This window comes from Schistocerca nitens, chromosome 3, assembly GCF_023898315.1.
Source record: "Schistocerca nitens isolate TAMUIC-IGC-003100 chromosome 3, iqSchNite1.1, whole genome shotgun sequence".
NCBI lineage: Eukaryota > Metazoa > Arthropoda > Insecta > Orthoptera > Acrididae > Schistocerca > Schistocerca nitens.
Window position 1 is genome coordinate 78,406,608 of NC_064616.1, and position 18,968 is coordinate 78,425,575.

An 18,968-nucleotide genomic window follows, 5' to 3' on the forward strand; every position below is an offset into this window, starting at 1 on the left:
ACATTAAAAAAATCGATAGAATTGCGAAAAATGACGGGGAGTAGGTATAAATTGACCGAATATAGACCGAAATGTGGGGAAATTGAGGAAGTTCTTGCATGTCTTCTGATTTGTGCAGAAAAATTTGCACATGGGGACAAGCTATGCAGCAGCAATAGGAATCCGAGAAAACGTCGACATAGAAGCAAAGAGAATCAGGGAAGCAGTCAATTTTTTCTCCATTGAGGTAGCACTACACTCTATGTCTATTGAGGTACCAGTGATACATATGAGTTGACTACTGTATTTGACACTTTTCTGGTATACAGAGAACCATTTCGCCTCTAAACTTACTTGCATCTGCGTTAAAGGATAACAGAGAGTGGAAGGGGTGATCTACATCTACATCTACATCCATACTCCGCAAGCCACCTGACGGTGTGTGGCGGAGGGTACCCTGAGTACCTCTATCGGTTCTCCCTTCTATTCCAGTCTCGTAATGTTCGTGGAAAGAAGGATTGTCGGTATGCTTCTGTGTGGGCTCTAATCTCTCTGATTTTATCCTCGTGGTCTCTTCGCGAGATATACGTAGGAGGGAGCAATATACTGCTTGCCTCTTCAGTGAAGGTATGTTCTCGAAACTTTAACAAAAACCCGTACCGAGCTACTGAGCGTCTCTCCTGCAGAGTCTTCCACTGGAGTTTATCTATCATCTCTGTAACGCTTTTCGCTATTACTAAGTGATCCTGTAACGAAGCGCGCTGCTCTCCATTGGATCTTCTCTATCTCTTCTATAAACCCTACCTGGTACGGATCCCACACTGCTGAGCAGTATTCAAGCAGTGGGCGAACAAGCGTACTGTAACCTACTTCCTTTGTTTTCGGATTGCATTTCCCTAGGATTCTTCCAATAAATCTCAGTCTGGCATCTGCTTTACCGACGATCAACTTTATATGATCATTCCATTTTAAATCACTCCTAATGCGTACTCCCAGATAATTTATGGAATTAACTGCTTCCAGTTGCTGACCTGCTATTTTGTAGCTAAATGATAAGGGATCTATCTTTCTATGTATTCGCAGCACATTACACTTGTCTACATTGAGATTGAATTGCCATTCCCTGCACCATGCGTCAATTCGCTGTAGATCCTCCTGCATTTCGGTACAATTTTCCATTGTTATAACCTCTCGATACACCACAGCATCATCTGCAAAAAGCCTCAGTGAACTTCCGATGTCATCCACAAGGTCATTTATGTATATTGTGAATAGCAACGGTCCTACGAGACTCCCCTGCGGCACACCTGAAATCACTCTTACTTCGGAAGACTTCTCTCCATTGAGAATGACATGCTGCGTTCTGTTATCTAGGAAATCTTCAGTCCAATCACACAATTGGTCTGATAGTCCATCTGCTCTTACTTTGTTCATTAAACGACTGTGGGGAACTGTATCGAACGCCTTGCGGAAGTCAAGAAACACGGCATCTACCTGTCTACCCGTGTCTATGGCCCTCTGAATCTCGTGGACGAATAGCGCGAGCTGGGTTTCACACGACCGTCTTTTTCGATACCCATGCTGATTCCTACAGAGTAGAGTTCTAGTCTCCAGAAAAGTCATTATACTCGAACATAATACGTGTTCCAAAATTCTACAGCTGATCGACGTTAGAGATATAGGTCTATAGTTCTGCACATCTGTTCGACGCCCCTTCTTGAAAACGGGGATGACTTGTGCCCTTTTCCAATCCTTTCGAACGCTACGCTCTTCTAGAGACCTACGGTACACTGCTGCAAGAAGGGGGCAAGTTCCTTCGCGTACTCTGTGTAAAATCGATTGAGATGGAGCTGTAACGAGGTACGATTTAATGGTAGACTGATGATACATTCTAGAGAGGGAGAAGTTGCTACAGGTCAACTTTTCCACTGTTCTGTCAGGATGCATCAGTCACGTGATGTAACCTGCATCCGACTCATACAGAGCCACGTCTTCTGTATGTGATTTACAGCATTGTCTACATGCGATCGTTAACGGTTGGGTGTAAAATTGAGACTTCAGCTTCATAACTAAGTTAGCGATAGGTGCTTGTGAGGCACTGCAATCCCCATGTATACATCTGCATGACAGATGTAGTGTTGACAGAGTTAGTGGCTGAATGACTTTCACATGTCGGACGCTGCTGTGCATTTATCTGTTTCCTTGAAAGAGGTATCCCTCATTACTAACAATCATTTTATATAGGCCTGATGCAGGCATCGTATAATTTCTGAACCGTGACTGGATGTGAACAGTGGATGCTATACGTCTCCAGAAAGCTATATTGTGGTCGTATCATGCACAGCAAACGTTTTACGTAAGTAGTTTCTTCATTTTACTGTTCGATAACGCAGTTTGTCGTCGAGAAACCGGGAAGAAGGATGTATGTCATGCACTTGAAATATATTTCTTACGTTGGAATAGTTACAGCGCTACATTCCATACGACTGATAGGTCGGAAACGCAAGCGATTTAACATTATAGCTCGTTTTAAGTGCAGAACGTCGTAGCCTTGGAGTGCATGTGTTTATGTTCTCTCTTACCAATACCTTCCAGGTCCTGATCGTAGACTCAGGGTCCGCAGCTCGTGGTCGTGCGGTAGCGTTCTCGCTTCCCTTGCCCGGGTTCCCGGGTTCGATTCCCGGTGGGGTCAGGGATTTTCTCTGCCTCGTGATGACTGGGTGTTGTGTGCTGTCCTTAGGTTAGTTAGGTTTAAGTAGTTCTAAGTTCTAGGGGACTGATGACCATAGATGTTAAGTCCCATAGTGCTCAGAGCCATTTGAACCATTTGAACCTAGACTCAGGAATAATACTTTAAAATTGATAGCTTGGTTGATTTACATAAAAATGCTTCGAACTCCATCCGTCTGGAGCTCCATCACGGATAAAAATCGTTCGTTTCTTGTTCTTCTTAACCATCTGCTATTACATCACGACACCTTCAAATCTGCGCATCTCGAGAAGTCTTATGCACTTGGATGGGTGAGCACTCGGCAAGCTCCATTCATTCACGAGGCATGGAATGTAGCGGTCTCCTTCTGGTCGGTCGCAGCTTAAATCGCTAACGGTGTTGCAGGGCGGGTTGGTGGTGGTGGTGGTTAGTGTTTAACGTCCCGTCGACAACGAGGTCATTAGAGACGGAGCGCAAGCTCGGGTTAGGGAAGGATTGGGAAGGAAATCGGCCGTGCCCTTTCAAAGGAACCATCCCGGCATTTGCCTGAAACGATTTAGGGAAATCACGGAAAACCTAAATCAGGATGGCCGGAGACGGGATTGAACCATCGTCCTCCCGAATGCGAGTCCAGTGTGCTAACCACTGCGCCACCTCGCTCGGTCAGGGCGGGTTGGTCAATGACACTGTGAGGAGGGTCTTTCACTCTCTAATTTCCACCGAATGCTCAAAACACGGTCCTATTGCACAAACTAAAGCCATCCTGTTTCTCCACGGGTTGCAGAAGATGTTGGATGTGGCTATCTCTGACTTCTGATCAGTTCCGACTTAAATTGGAATGATCACATGCACATACGCAGGGAGACAGATCGTACATTAAGCACTATGCTTGAGGTGCTAGAAATATGTAGAGCACTGTCTGATATACTTTGATGGTGTATGTGTTTGAGAATTAACAATCAATGGACGTACTGCACTGCCATGTATCCACGTTGGCAATGATACTCGCAAAGTGGAGAAGCGGTGGTTTGGCTATGACACTGAAATTGGGAAACATGCTGTTGCAGCATTGATCGGTGTAGAAATTACTGTAAAATTGCTAAAGTTGTTCACACTATCGACTGTGGTGCTTATTGTTAGAGTACAATGACGGTGTCTTTTCCATCCCATCCGCCCACTGGCACGCTGTTGTTACCACATAATGATTGACTGATATTGCTTGTCTGAGTCGGAGAAAGAGTTTTGGCGGTGGGACAGCACTTTCTGGTGTTGGAAACCACCGAAAAAGCAATTGGGTACATTACTGCAATGTGAGGAATCAGACAAAACAGAACGCAGAACCATTGGGTATTCCATCACTGTGACAGATGAGTTTAAATGTAGAGCGCATAAAGCACTTTCGGACAGCAGTTCGGAAACTATCCACAACACCACAAAAATTCCCCAAATTTGCTTATGTTGGAACTCTCTTTTATTTAAAATCATCCCGTGTTTGAGTGTGTGTGGTGTGTTATGGCAGCCTCAGTAATAACATGATTTATATAGTGTGACACCTAGTTTTCTGCGAGAGGCCGTGGATCAGAACGTCTTAATGTCAGTTTAGAACCTGTCACAGACCTCGAAGTCGTGGCAGAAAAACAAAATGTATGGCTATGTACAAAGTGTGCTACAGCAGAAACAGATAATGTTTCAAAGAACGAGACAGTTCCATAGGGAGCGTTTCTTGCGATTTACAATACAGTCCAGGGGATACGAACATCCTCCTACGGTACAGGTCACGAAACCTTAAACTGACCTCTGCAGTGGATCGAAAGCTGTATATTTAATAGGATCGTCCCACACCGGCAACAGCAGTAGCAGTTTGACTGGTAAAATTAGTATGGATGGGCTGTTCCATTCGGATTGCTAGGAGGAATACTATTCTGGGAAGCAATGCGACATCTCTCTCTCCGCACTGCACTCCACCACAGCTATGAGTCATCGCACCAGCATTGGTGCCTAGCTGAGTTCTATGTCGGATGAAGTTAGTGCAGCTTTTATAGTTCGCAATTTTTCCTTGTTGGATGGTACAGAATAACGATGATAGCATGTTGGGCTGATGGAAGTGAATGGACGCTGATCTGCTTCGGACTGTAGTATGTGTATCTGGTTTGAAGACGCAGCACAATGTGCGCATTTCCACCGAATGGTCAAAACACGGTCCTAATGCACTAACTCAGGCTGTCCTGTTTCTACAACGGTTACAGAAGATGTTGGATATGGCTTTCTCTGACTGCTGCTCAGTTCCGACTTAAATTGGAATGATCACTTGCGCAAAGCTGTAGAAATGGGATAAGTTGCACGATGTGTAAGGGTGACTGAAACCATGTTGGTATTTTACTATAGCAGACAGGTTCGAGAATGGTGACTTGTTTCGAGATATGAGAGTGCCACAAATATGAATGAGTAGTGGTTGTAATCATTAAAGGACTTGTCAATAGGCTCTAACGCAGGTATGTGCTTGAATGGAAAGACCTGATTCCAAATCATAGACATCATTTCTAGCGGATAGTGTAACACTAGAGATCTGAGAAGCTAGCGTACATTTCTTACGACCTCAATCAGCAAACCATCTACTACTGTTTGTGATCCTTCTCAATCAGTCATCGCCTATAACTCAGTGGATATATTACAGAACCTCTGACATGTTATCGAGACAGAATATGTTACAAATACTATAGAAATATCTAGCTGTGTGAGGGAGTTGCAGATAGCAGGTTCACACCATGTTCCTTACCCGAATCACTTTAAAAATTCATCGATTTTATCATGGGGTTGCATCGTGGGCTACATGTACCAGGCTGCTGGTATGATATATACACTCCAACGATCACCGTCTCGGCATTGGTCTGGACAAAAAAACCACCTCATTCAGAGATAATGTCGCATCTCAATTTATAAAGCAAGTATAGCTTTTAACATGGATACTTATGTGCCCCTGTAGAACCAAGACCGCTTGTGATAGTAACATACAGTAGTTGTCGTGATCGGGTTTTTTAATGTATGAGACGATTATGGCTCTCTTTCTAATACACAGTGGTATCAGTCAAAAGAAAAACTTATGAGACATGTCCACCCATCGCTAATTTTCTCTCAGTATCATTTTGTATTGTAGTCAATCACTTATTGAAGAAGTATTATTCTTAGTAGTAGTAGTAGTAGTAGTAGTAGGGGATGCGTGATAGGTTCACCTTGAGCATCAGGCTTATAAAGTATCTGTTTGTGTTCCGACATGTGCAAAGGAGATGACTGTGGAATACTGTGAAAGTAGGGGGAAGAGTATGTCAAGTCATAAGAATGGTAGAGGTATTTCTATTTCCAGGGCCACAGTCATCAGCAGGATGTATTTCGGATACTTCGCTCATTGTCAAATGTTATTCAATTGAAACCGCTATTGTAACATTTAATTATAAGTACAATGAAAAAAAAATATGTGACCGCTTTTCTAGGATGATTCCGTCTATGCGTGGCCTGTGGTGGGAATGATTCACATTTCCAGCTGACGGCAGGAGCCGTCCGAATGCAAAGGTCTGTTGGAATGCAGGAATGTAGCTGACTTAACTGTGTCGCCCTCTAGATGGCAGAATAGTGAACTAATGCGTAGTATGTGTTGGGCAGCTTTCGTGATTGCGTGGAAATTTGAGAAGACTGAAAATGGAGGTGTGTTTGCCCTGGACCGTTGTTCCCTCCCATGTAGATTGTTCACTTGACTGCTTCTGTACATTTGGCACCTTTATTTAGTTGAGGGAACATCGATTGTGGTGTGTTTATCTAGAAGGGGAAAAACACGTTTGCCGGTTCTCTAGACATGAGAAACACATGAGTTGACTTTGTAAATTATAGGGATGATTTAGAATCTGTTACATCACAGACATTGGTATTTGCGAGTGGAAATATCAGTTTCCTCTATTTGTTTCGAGTTTTCACGTAAAGGTCTTCGCGGATGGGATAAGTTTCTAGTTACTAAGTGGTCTAGAGCATGTTCCACCTCGCTAAAGCTTTGAGTTTGTAGAGGAACAATTTCCAGTCTATATGTTGGGAATTATGTTGTGCGAGCGATCGGTAGGATGCAACCGTGTGCTTGATATCGAGAAGTACCGAGAAAATGGTATAATATTTTAGCAAACTATGCGAAAATACGTGTGTTCTTGTAATACCCGAGTCTGGGGATGGGTGTAGAAAAGTGAGCAAGCAAGCAGGTCCGGACCAGGAACAGTAACGCGTTTTGTAGAACAGTTCTAAGAAAGAACTTTGATCCGCTGAGGGCGCTCTGGTCACCCGTTGGGGGTGGATGACTGCCGACCTCACAGGGAACTCTCTAGTGCTGCTAGAAGTATTTATGATGCTGTCTGTCTTCATGGTATATGTACGAATGATGTAAAAGGGATGATTTTGTATGGCACAGGATAGGAATTGTATGTTTACTACATCGACATGGTACGCAGTGATGGAGATCGGTTTCATGCTATAATATTCAAGCTCCTGTCCTCAGTGGGACAGCAGTGTAAGAGCATTTTTCTATTTGACGATATGTAGGGGCACTCTGCAGGGTTTAATTGTCATTGTAATATGGATATCTGTGTAAAACACTTTATTCCCACAGAAAGTATCGCCTCCAGAAAGAAAGAAAAGGCGGACAGTGCTCCCACACTGGCAGCATCAATAATTCAGAGTCTAAATCCGATAAGAGTCAATCATAATGCTCGATTCATTCACATGACACCCTTTGTGCTGGGATATAGGGAGTCTCTACATAGTGGTGGGAATGTTTGTGTATGTTGGAAGTACAAAGGGTAACATGTGATGGACAGGGTGCTACGCTAGGACCGTGACGAAGAATGCATTGAAGGTTATTCTGCTCTATTTTCGTAAACAGGTTATATTAGGGCAAGACTTCCATGATACAAGCTGAAACATCAAGAAAACGAGCGTTATCTATTTCTGGGACACTATACAATTTTTGAGAGGTCGATTCGGTTCTTATTTTACATAGCCATGTGATATCAGTATAAGACAGAACATTGTTAGATGTGCTTACGATGGTTTGTAGCTATGAGCGCCCACTTAGCGGCAGTGCGTCACTCACGCTGGACAGTTAAGTACGGTTAGATGTGTCTTGCATGTCGCACTAGGAACAGTGCACCCTGTGTTATTTGGTGCCGTCAGTATTCCCAGGTATCGCATCAGCAATGGTAAAACACAGAGGAGTCCCGCATATGGGCCCAGTATGAGCGCGTGTTGGAGTTCTGTAACATCAGTATAACACCCGGAGAACTCTAACTGTATACGCAAAAATAGTAGCAACTTTCACCTGCTTGTTGCAGGTAGCAGCAGTGTGAGAGTGGTGGCTCGCACTGGCTTTTTTCCGGCGGTGGCTTGCGGCATCGCCGCGCTCTGCAAATGTGTCTTCGCTTGGTCGCGACACCAATGGTGCCTAGGTGACCACATATTTCGAGAGGAATTTTTTAGGTGTCATGTATGAAAGGGATGTCGTCGCCTCATGCTTACAGGACCCGAACAGGTACCTGTGCATCACTTTGCGAGGGGTGCTGGTGCATCCCAACTTCTGGGAGCATGTGGAATAGCCTCCTGTGCGCTCCAATGGACAGGGGGCGTTAGGCAGTGTCTGCATACGTTGTTTGCATGTCAGTTGCATTATTTTGCGAGCAGGTCTGTGGGCTGTGCTATGCGGTATTTGGTCAGTTTACAAGTTGATTTCGTGTGTGCACATCAGTGTACTGCATTATTTAGGAGGAGAGTGCATGGCTGTACTCAAATTATTTCGGTAATTTAGAATTTGTTTGTAGTGCGTTATTTAGGTGTAGTTTACAGGTCTGTGGGCTGTGGGGCATAACCCCAAGCATGTAAGACCATCTGTTTTGTATCAGTGTGATAAATATACTATCTCAAATCCATCCCTAAATAAATTGTTCCAAAATAAATAAAGTACACTTCTTCCTCTCTCCAGCAGCCCAGATTAGGCTGAGTCATTTCCCCCTCCAGACAGTTCAAAAATGGCTCTGAGCAGTATGGGACTTAACATCTGTGGTCATCAATCCCCTAGAACTTAGAACTACTTAAACCTAACTAACCTAAGGACATCACACACATCCATGCCCGAGGCAGGATTCGAACCTGTGATCATAGCCCCTCCAGACAGTCATCTTGGGATATGTCACAGAACAGACAGCTGCGCTCTCTGGTGACAGTACTGAGTACTACATCCAGAGTTCGTGGTGACCACACTGTTTCCCGCCATTTTTCCCATCGTCTTGGGTTACATCATGGAATGGACGATAGTGCTCTCTGGTGGCAGTACTGTGTACTAGGTCCAGACCTTGAGGCAAACACACCGTTTTCCGTCATCTTGGATAATGGTACTTGTGTAATCAGCTGACGTCACAGCTGCCGTATTGGATTATGTCATGGAATGGACGACAGCGCACTCTGTTGGTGGTACTGTGTACTAGGACAGTTGGAGTCTGGACCTTGTGGTGAACACACTGGATGGTGTTCCTGTCTCTAATTGTTTAGATAAATAGTGCATACAAAATAATAAAGACTTATGTCTAGCACAAGACAAGTCCCTTTCCTACCATTTCCTAGGACGCGGTGGTGGTCGAATGACTTATGTTAGTGGAGGTAACCCAAGTGCCTTTTCTTTCCCGCCATTTTCTTAGGTTAGTAGAGATAGCCCAAGTGGCCTTTCTTTACCGCCAAAATTCAAACTCCGCGCCAGTTCCTAGGATGAGGTGGCAGTCGGATGACTTAGGTTAGTGGAGGTAGGCCAAGTGACTTTGTTTCCCGCCATTTTCTTAGGTTAGTAGAGATAGCCCAAGTGGACTGTCTTTACCGCCAAAATTCAAACTTCGCACCAGTCCCTAGGATGAGGTGGCGGTCGGATGACTTAGGTAGTGGAGGTAGCCCAAATGACCTATTTTCTTAGGTGTGTTGAATTGTCCTGATGGAATTTGAACTCCCGCCATTTTCTGGGGGAGGGGTTATGTTAGTAGAGTTAGCCCAATTGACCTATCTTCCAGCCATAATCCGCCATCTTGGATGAAGGCACGGCCGCCATCTTGGATGACATCGTGCACGGTTTCTGAGTCAACACGCCACCATCTTGGATGATGTCATCGGCCTATCTTGGATACATCTGGCAACAGTGGTGATTGGGGCTGCACCCCTGTAGTCCCACTACTTACGTGTCATTAGATGTCTACGCACAGGTCATATAATTCGCATAAATAACGCCCATGATTTGCGTATGTGGTGATGGCGCCTGATAGCGATTCGGATGAATTTCAGAGTATTTACATCAAGTGAATTGGTTCGCAAAGAGTGAACATTTGTTCACTATAACGTTCCTCAAACCACAGTAGCATGGTTGTGGCTCCGAGACACGGACAGTTAAACTTTATGACATTGCCATCGGGGAAGATATCAAGCATGAAGGGATGCAGGTGGTTCGCAGCTGTCAATGTGTCTTCGATTACCACCACAGGTCCCATGCAAGCACTGGAGACTGTCTACCATAGCATAATACTGTCCCCACCAGCCTGTGTCTGTGGTGCACTGCACATTTGAAGCCGCCGTTCATCTCAATGACGGCGTTTGTGGAGACGACCAATCTAGAAAAATGTGATTCTGCGGAAGAGCCGACACGTTTCCATTGATCGTTGGTCGAATCCCAATGGTCCCGTGTCCAGTGCAATCATAAGTGATGATGTCGTGGGTCAACATGTGAACATGTAGGGGTGGTTTGCTGCGGAGCTCTACATTCAACAATGTACCATGAATGGTGTGTTCTGAAACTCTAGTGTTTGCACCAGTAGTGCACTCCTTCGGCAGAGATGGCACGGATCACCGTCTATCCTACTTTACAGAGCAGACAAGTCTCCAAACCCCACATTTTGTTAATAGACGTCCAACCATATAGCGCCTAGTGGTAGTTTCACTGTCCTTCTAACTCTTTACGTAGATGCTCACGACAGTAGCACGTGAACATTCGACCACCTTCGCCATTTCCGAGACACTCATTCACAGGCTCTGTGTAATAATAATCTGCCCTTTGTCAAAGTTGCTTATTTCAATGGATTTCCCCATTTGCATCCCACATCTTCGCTAGGGTGGTCCCCATCTGTGTCTGCTCTGCTTACATGGTGTTGGTATCATGTCACGTGTCCTCAGTGCTACCAGGTGGCATCCAACATGGCGGGAGGCAGTAGTCATAAGTTTCTGGCTTATCAGTGTTGTTCATCGAGCATTTCAGTTAACATGTTGGTGGGGGGTATGCTGACCTGCTGCAATCCAAGAAGGGCGTTTCTGAATATTTTTCTCTGTCTGCTGTCATGCAAATTAGGCAAGGACTCCCAGAGACACAACAGTACTCTAGAACTTGTCACACTAATGTCTTGTATGCCATTTCCTCCGCAGGCCCCCTGCTTTCTCCTAGAATCCTTCCAATAAATCTAAGTATTCCGTTCCTCCATCTAACCCCCCTCCCTCCCCCACCCCCTGATACTGATTTCACGTGAACGCCATATTTCATATAGTTTCTTAGTATCTGCCCTAGTATTAGATGATATCGGATTCTTTCTCTTCTTATAGACGTTGTCTTAGGATTATTCTCATTTGTGGAGATCTACTAATCATTACATCAAGTGGATCTGTTTCGGCCTGTAGTATCTGTATCTAGTTTGGATGCGTCCCATTGCGTGCATTTGCGCCAAATGGTAAAAACACGGTCCTGTTGCACTAACTCTCGTCATTCTGTTTCTACACGTGTTGCAGAATGTGGTGGATATGTCTTTCTCTGACTTCTGCTCAGTTCCGACTTAAATTGGAATGATCACGTGCGGAAAGCTGTAGAAATGGGATCAGCTGAAAGATACGTAGGGGGTGACTAAAACCACATTGGAATTTTACTGTAGTAGCTAGGATCGGGAAAGGTGACTCGTTTCGAGATGTGGGAGTGCCAGAAACATGACTGAGTAGTGGTTTTAATCATTAAAGGAATTGTCAATTGGATCCAATGCAGGTATGTGCTTGAATGGAATGACCTCTTTCCAATTCCCAGACATCATTTCTAGCGGATAGCGTAACACTAGAGATCTGAGAAGCTAATGTATATTTTCTTATGACCTCAATCAGCACACCATCTACTACTACTGTTTGTGTTCCTTTTCAATCCGCATTCGGGAGGACGACGGTTCAATCCCACGTCCGGCCATCCAGATTTAGGTTTTCCGTGATTTCCCTAAATCGCTCCAGGCAAATGCCGGGATGGTTCCTTTCAAAGGGCACGGCCGACTTCCTTCCCCATCCTTCCCTAATCCGATGAGACCGATGACCTCGCTGTCTGGTCTCCTTCCCCAAACCAACCAACCAACCAACCTTTTCAATCAGTCATCGCCTATAACTCAGTGGATATATCGCAGAACCTCTGATATGGTATAGAAACAGAATGCGTTACAAATACTGTAGAATTATCTAGCTGGGGCGGTGTGAGGGAGTCGCAAATACCGCTTACATACCACTTTCAAAATGCGGCAATTTTATCACGAGCTTGCATAGTGGGCTACGTGTTGGTCTGATAATACACATTTCTACGATCACCATCACGGTATTTGCCCGGAGAAAACCACCTCATTCAGAGGTAATGTCATACCTCGATTTGTAAAGTGGGTATAGCTTTTAACATGGATACTTGTGTACACCTATAGAACCAAGACCGCTTGTGACAATAACTGGCCGATTACATCTCTCTTTCTAAAACAAAGTGCTAGCACTCGCAAGAAGAACCTAAGAGACATGCCCACTCATCGTTGATTTTCGGTCAGTATTATTTTGCATCATGTGGAATCATTTATGGTCAAGTATTATACTTAGTAATAGTGGGGGGGGGGGGGGGGGGCGTGATATGTTCGCATTTCGCATTTGAGCATCACGCTTATAATGTATGTGTTTGTGTTCCTACATGTGTAAAGCAGATGACTAGTTCCAGTCGTAAGGAAGGTACAGATATTTCCAAATGGCTCTGAGCACTATAGGACTTAACTTCTGAGGTCATCAGTCCCCCAGAGCTTAGAACTACTTAAACCGAACTAACCTAAGGACATCACACACATCCATGCCCGAGGCAGGATTCGAACCTGCGACCGTAGCGATAGCGCGGTTCCAGACCGTAGCGCCTAGAACCGCTCGGCCACCCCGGCCGGCTACAGATATTTCCATTTCCAGAGCCACAGCCTTCAGCAGGGTATATTTCCGATACTTCACCCATTGTCGAATGCCATTCAATTGAGACCGTGATCATAACATTTAATTGTAAGTATGATAAAATGATAAAATATATATGTGACAGGTTTTCTAGAAAGATTCCGTGTATGCATGGCCTGTGGTGGGAATGATTCACATTTTCCGTTAACAGCAGCAGTTGTCCCAGTGCAGGGACCTGTTGGAGTGTAGGAATGAATCTGTGTTAACTTTGCCGTCGTCTCTTAAGAATTCACACACATTTGAACATTTTTTGCGTGCTATCATTTGCCAAAATCTCATTTCGATATCTCAAATTGTGTCGGGAATACGAGGAATGCTGTGAATATTTCGCTCTGGCTTTATCACTGACACGGTGCGATCGCAATTGAGTGTGCTACGTCAGACTAATTTTCTTGAGATTGATGACAGACAGAGAGCTCCACCCAAGTCTAAAAAAAATTCGATCTGTTAGCTAAATTCCATACGCTTCAACATATTATGTAATATGCACCAAACGCAAAATCATAGCGATCTCTGTTTTTCGTTGCAAACTTTTTCGAATTTCGCGCAAATATCGTAATAACTATCACCATTAACGATATGATGGGCACGTCATCACGAACCTGTTATGTAAAACTATAAGCAAAGCAAAAATGATTTTTTTTACCATATAGTTTCTGTAAAATCGTTTGAGAAAGACTGCGGAGCGTGCCCCTTCGATTCTGTCACCGCCGACCGACCGAAAGGTTTCAGTCACTGTCGGCCCCCCCTTCCGAACAAACGAATGAACTAGCCCAACGCTTTGGACGAAAATTATTCTGCGTGGGCTACACTGGTTGTAATATGCCCTATTTTTAGGTGTTATTCTTCCATGGAAGACAGTTTTATATCTGTGACTTCTTAGACTTCCCCGGCGTGACTAGTCTTGAAAGTCTCCTCGGATTTGTTGCCTTATCCTGCCCACCATCTTCAGGAGAACGCTGTTGCTGAGTCCTGCTGAAAACTGATGCTGGACTCAGCAGCAGCGTTCTCCTGAAGTGGCGGACAGCTGGATCACCGACATAATGTATCATGTTGATTTTGGGATCTGACGAAACGTAGGAAAAGGTTTGACTATACTTTTTCCATGCAACTGGCGGACTGTACGATTCCCATTGTATCTATCATCAAATTATAGTAGTCATCACTAACTGCATTATTTAAGCAGTGGATTTCACTAATATCTATGAGAAAAGTTTGTGAACCCATAACACAATGTTAAGAAGATAATAAAGGCAACGAGGAAATAATGCATGAAAATAAAAGATACCTATAATTAACAATGAAATTAGGAATAAGAATGCTATGCTATGCTCAAATACCTTGCGCTTTAAATTTTACTTTTTGCTATATTTTTATTGCTTATTATGCACGTAATAATAATATCACAAGAAACTTCCGTTAGTCCGCAGCTCGTGGTCGTGCGGTAGCGTTCTCGCTTCCCACGCCCGGGTTCCCGGGTTCGATTCCCGGCGGGGTCAGGGATTTTCTCTGCCTCGTGATGACTGGGTGTTGTGTGCTGTCGTTACGTTTAAGTAGTTCTAAGTTATAGGGGACTGATGACCATAGATGTTAAGTCCATAGTGCTCAGAGCCATTTGAACCATTTTTTTTAACTTCCGTTAAACATTCAAAAAATATTACATTAGTACTTTCTAGGTTTTGAGTTTCCTTCTTGGAAGTTTTCTTTGCACTCGCTGGAAATTTTTGCAGATAATTCAAGTTAGATCGATTTTTGCGTCTTTCTGTTCTGTTTTGGGCCACAGGTGAAGCCTGTTTTGCGTTTTCCAATCGTTCTACTACGACTTCTACTCTCGGTTCTGCTACACCGTAAACACGGTGAATGGATGCACCAAGTTTACGTGGTATATGCTAGTTGTTGACTCCCTTTTTAACTGTGGTGTCACCAACTAGTTTGCAAGCTTCTTCAAATATTTAAGCGGCTCACCTGAGTATTGTCTTCGTAGTAATTGTGAAGGGCAAACGCATTAACCCCACTTATGTATAATACGCGGAAAAATAACGCCATTGGCCATCTTTGAAAAAGGCTTCGACGACCAGCGATATCTGTTTCGACCAAATACATTTCTAGCAGAATCCTTAGCTAAAGATCCAGCATGTGCACTTCTGCCTTCGTCACCTTTATCACTTGTTTCATTCAACGAATACACAGGTAGCAAAACAAATTCGTCTTGACTTTCGCACCGTTCCTATTCCATTTTCGTTTGTCACTATCTGATCCATCGTCACTTTCTAAATTGTTCTCAAACGATTTTAAAACAGTATCCTCAAAGTCAGTGTCCGTAACAACCGTAGACGAAGACCTGGCTACTGAACCCACAACACGAAGTCCCAGGTGAGGTCTCAGAGACTGTATAGCACGGAAGAAGCAGTAATAGTATAGGTCCAGATTACATTCGAGTATCTACTGGCGAAGAAAACTACGGTAGATTCGGGGAAGAACTAGACAACGCACAATCTCCTCTCTCACCCCTACGCATTATCATAAGAGTGACAATTAACGCTTTGCGGTCTGTGAGACCGCACGTGGAACGTGAAGGTTTAAGGCAGACAGGAAACATTGTGGAGTGATACGCACCTGGAAGTGGTTGTTGGCATTGTTGAGGGCGTTGCGCAGCGCCTGAGGCGCGGGCAGCGGCAGCGGGTGCGCCACGGCTGCGGGGGCGGCGGCTCTGGTGATGGAGGCGGGCAGTGCCTGGAACACCGGCAGCCCCACCACCCCCGCAGCCGCGCCCGGCGCCAGCCGCGATGGCCGGCTCACGTTGCGCGCCGGTGCGATCGGCTTGAACGGCGGGATCACGCCGCCCGGGACCACCACCTGCTGACACACACACACAACCGTTGCGTTAAGGTGTGCCTCGCAAACAAAAAGCGAGACAACACATTTTATTTCCAGTGGAGTCACCACGCGGATCATCGCGTTCAGTCCCAAGACGTCACAGTATTTCACTACCCCCAGTAAAGTATGGCATACTGCGTAAGTTCCTCTGGTGGTGACAGAACAGGACTGTGCGAGAGCTGAAAGACATACAGAAAAATAGCACATATCATTGGATGGAGCATCTCTCCAAGTTTCGATTCGTAGTGCGCTCCCTAGCGTAGTTGCAGAACGCACCACTATCGGCAAATCATCCACTACGTATTGTCACATCAAATTATTTCGCGCCTGCAGATAGCCAACCCAATGAACAGATTTCCGAAGGGGGCTCGATATTGCTGCACGTGTCCGGACAGCACTTGTAGCAACTTCAATAAATAGTATGCAAGTATTTACATTTTCAGTGTCACAAACGGTGCCGATACTGAGCACCTGTAATGTGAGATAAAACTTGCAGAGATGCTCTATCCAATAGTACAATAGTACACCTCTCAAAGGGGTGTGTTGTCCATGATGCGCTAATACCCAGACTTTATTCATCCACTATTTGAGAATGAGAGCACATAGCCACTTAATTTAATTAATTGATTAATTTCAAACGTTTACGAAACTGTTTCTGCAGACCAGCCCCCCTTTCCTCCCCCCCTTCTCTCCCCACACACACATAAAATGATGAAAAGAAAAAAGTTCATTGCCACTACAATTTCGCTGTTCGTGCAGTAAAACTGCCGCATCAGGCATGACCTGTTAAGTTATTACCTCTTTATTAATAAATCTATTAGTAACAAACTTTGTACACAGTATTCACATATAACACGGAATGTACTTGCAAAATTCTATCACTGTACGACATGTCGTTGAGGAGATATGACGTCATAAACATTGAAGTGCGTGAAAACGAAACAGCAGGACGAAATTCCCTAGAGGTACATGTGAAATATCTGTACGAACATGTGTGAAATATATTAAATACATGTGCAGTATATGTCACATATGCATACACAGGTGAAGCTCCTAAACCTCTGGATCGATTTCACCCAAACTTGGTACGCATTTCGCTATCTGAAAAGAAATACTGAGGGTTTAAGAAACAACAACCTAATATTGGGGTGCGAGTGTCCAGAAAAGAGTAGGGGAGGAATAGATGCACAGAGAGAGGGGGAAGAGGAGGTGAACAGGGAAATGACGAGGAGGAGATGGACAGAGAGAGGCGGGGAGAGGAGGAGGAGGAGGAGGAGGAGATGGCTAGAGAAAGAGAGGAGGAAGCGATGGGCATAAAGAGGGGAGGAGAACATGACCAGGAGGGGAAGGAGGTGGACAGAGAGAGGGAGGAGGAAGAAGTGTGCAAAGAGAGGGGCAGGAGGAGATGGACAGAATTGGGGGGGGGTGGGGTGGAAGATGTGGACAGTGAGACAGGGAGGAGAAGATGGATAGAGAGAAGGGGTAGTGTTAGATGGACAGAGATAGGTCGAGGAGGAAATGGACAGAGAAGGAGAGGATGAGATGGATAGAGTGAGGTTGGAGAAAAGGTGGAAAGAGAGAGAGGAAAGGAAGGGGAGGAGGTGATGGGTAGAGAGAGGGGGAAGGAGCAGATAGACTAATAGAAGATTGGAATAAATACATGCCCGAGCAACGCCGTGTACTCAGAGTACACATTGATACAATGACGTTATCAGAAACTGGTGTCTCATTACGAGAATGTATTCGTAGCCATCGTGGAGTTGTTGAGGAATACATATATAAATGGTTCAAATGGCTCTGAGCACTATGGAACTTAACATCTGAAGTCATCAGTCCCCTAGATCTTAGAACAACTTAAACCTAACTAACCTAAGGACATCACACACATCCGTGCCCGAGGCAGGCTTCGAACCTGCGACCGTAGCGGTCGCGCAGTTCCAGACTGAAGCGCCTAGAACGGCTCGGCCACACCGGCCGGCAGTACATATATAGACACGCAGAATATATATATATATATATATATATATATATATATATATATATATATATATAATGTTAATAAGGTTTGTTTTATTTAAAAAGCTTTAAGAGTTTTCACATACAAAATCTGGAAGCATTACTTTTTAGAACCCCGCCGTAAACTAAAAAAGATGAACGTTAGTGACTAACATCCTGTCATTAGAGACAGTGCAGTAGCTCGTATGGAAAAGTATGGGGGTGCAGTCGGCTGCAGATTTTTTAGACGAACAATTACAGCATCCACCGAAAATTATTTAGTGAAACCTGTGTTAGGATGTCCGGAGGGGTATGAATCCACAGTACAATCGAAGTTCCGTAACTACAGTGCAGTCCCGCTCGATAGTAGCTAGACAGAAAATTTTACTTTCATTAGCATACGTGATCCGTACTGCTGGATTCATAACCAGGTAAATCGAGAGTACGTCACAAGAATGCGTGGTCAAAAAATAAAGAAAAAAAATAAAACACGACGAGAATAATTCACACGAGCTTACCCTGCATCCACATTTTCGTCAATTTGACAGTGGCTGTATGGTATTTATTTTCGGCGGTTTCTGACATAATATGTTAGCGTATGTGCGTTTCATGATGCAGCAAAGAAGCTTGGAAAGAATTCGCCAGTCCACGTAACTCCAGTTCTCTAACGCAGAATAAGGCCATTTAGGCTGAAAATTCCTCATAATATGAGCTCTGCTTATATAACTGATACTAGGGAATCACAGGAAGCACAAATCGCTAAAATGACTTTTGGTAGCTTCCTGGTTCAACGCACTCCATTCTAGTCAGCATGCGATGGAGCACTTTCGTCTGTGACTTTCAGTTCCTACACAAGCAGTATGTGGTAGTCCATATTTTTCTCTGAATGCTGTAATTTTTCAACACACAAGACGCTTTCTCCCTAACACGCAAGCAGTTCACAAACGCTGCTGTTTCAGAAATACGAGTCTCTTGCCTCCGAAACTAATAATTTATTCCTTTCTGCACTAGGGTAATTGTACCTTCCACAGTCTACGGCAGATAATGACACGTCTTCAGACGAACTGTCGAAAGAGTTACTCACTGT

General features: G+C 44.4%; 1 protein-coding gene across 4 annotated transcripts in view; it reads right to left on the bottom strand.

The window, feature by feature from the left end:
* The window catches only part of LOC126249521 (uncharacterized), a 343,459-nt gene that overhangs the window by 19,731 nt on the left and 304,760 nt on the right, over positions 1-18,968 (bottom strand). For 2 of the 4 annotated variants that reach the window (XM_049951175.1, XM_049951179.1), the window contains one exon: positions 15,626-15,865. In XM_049951175.1, the coding sequence (XP_049807132.1) occupies positions 15,626-15,865 (240 nt within the window). Of the gene's footprint in view, positions 1-15,625; positions 15,869-18,968 lie in introns of all 4 variants that reach the window. The other 2 variants (XM_049951174.1, XM_049951176.1) reach the window with 1 other exon arrangement.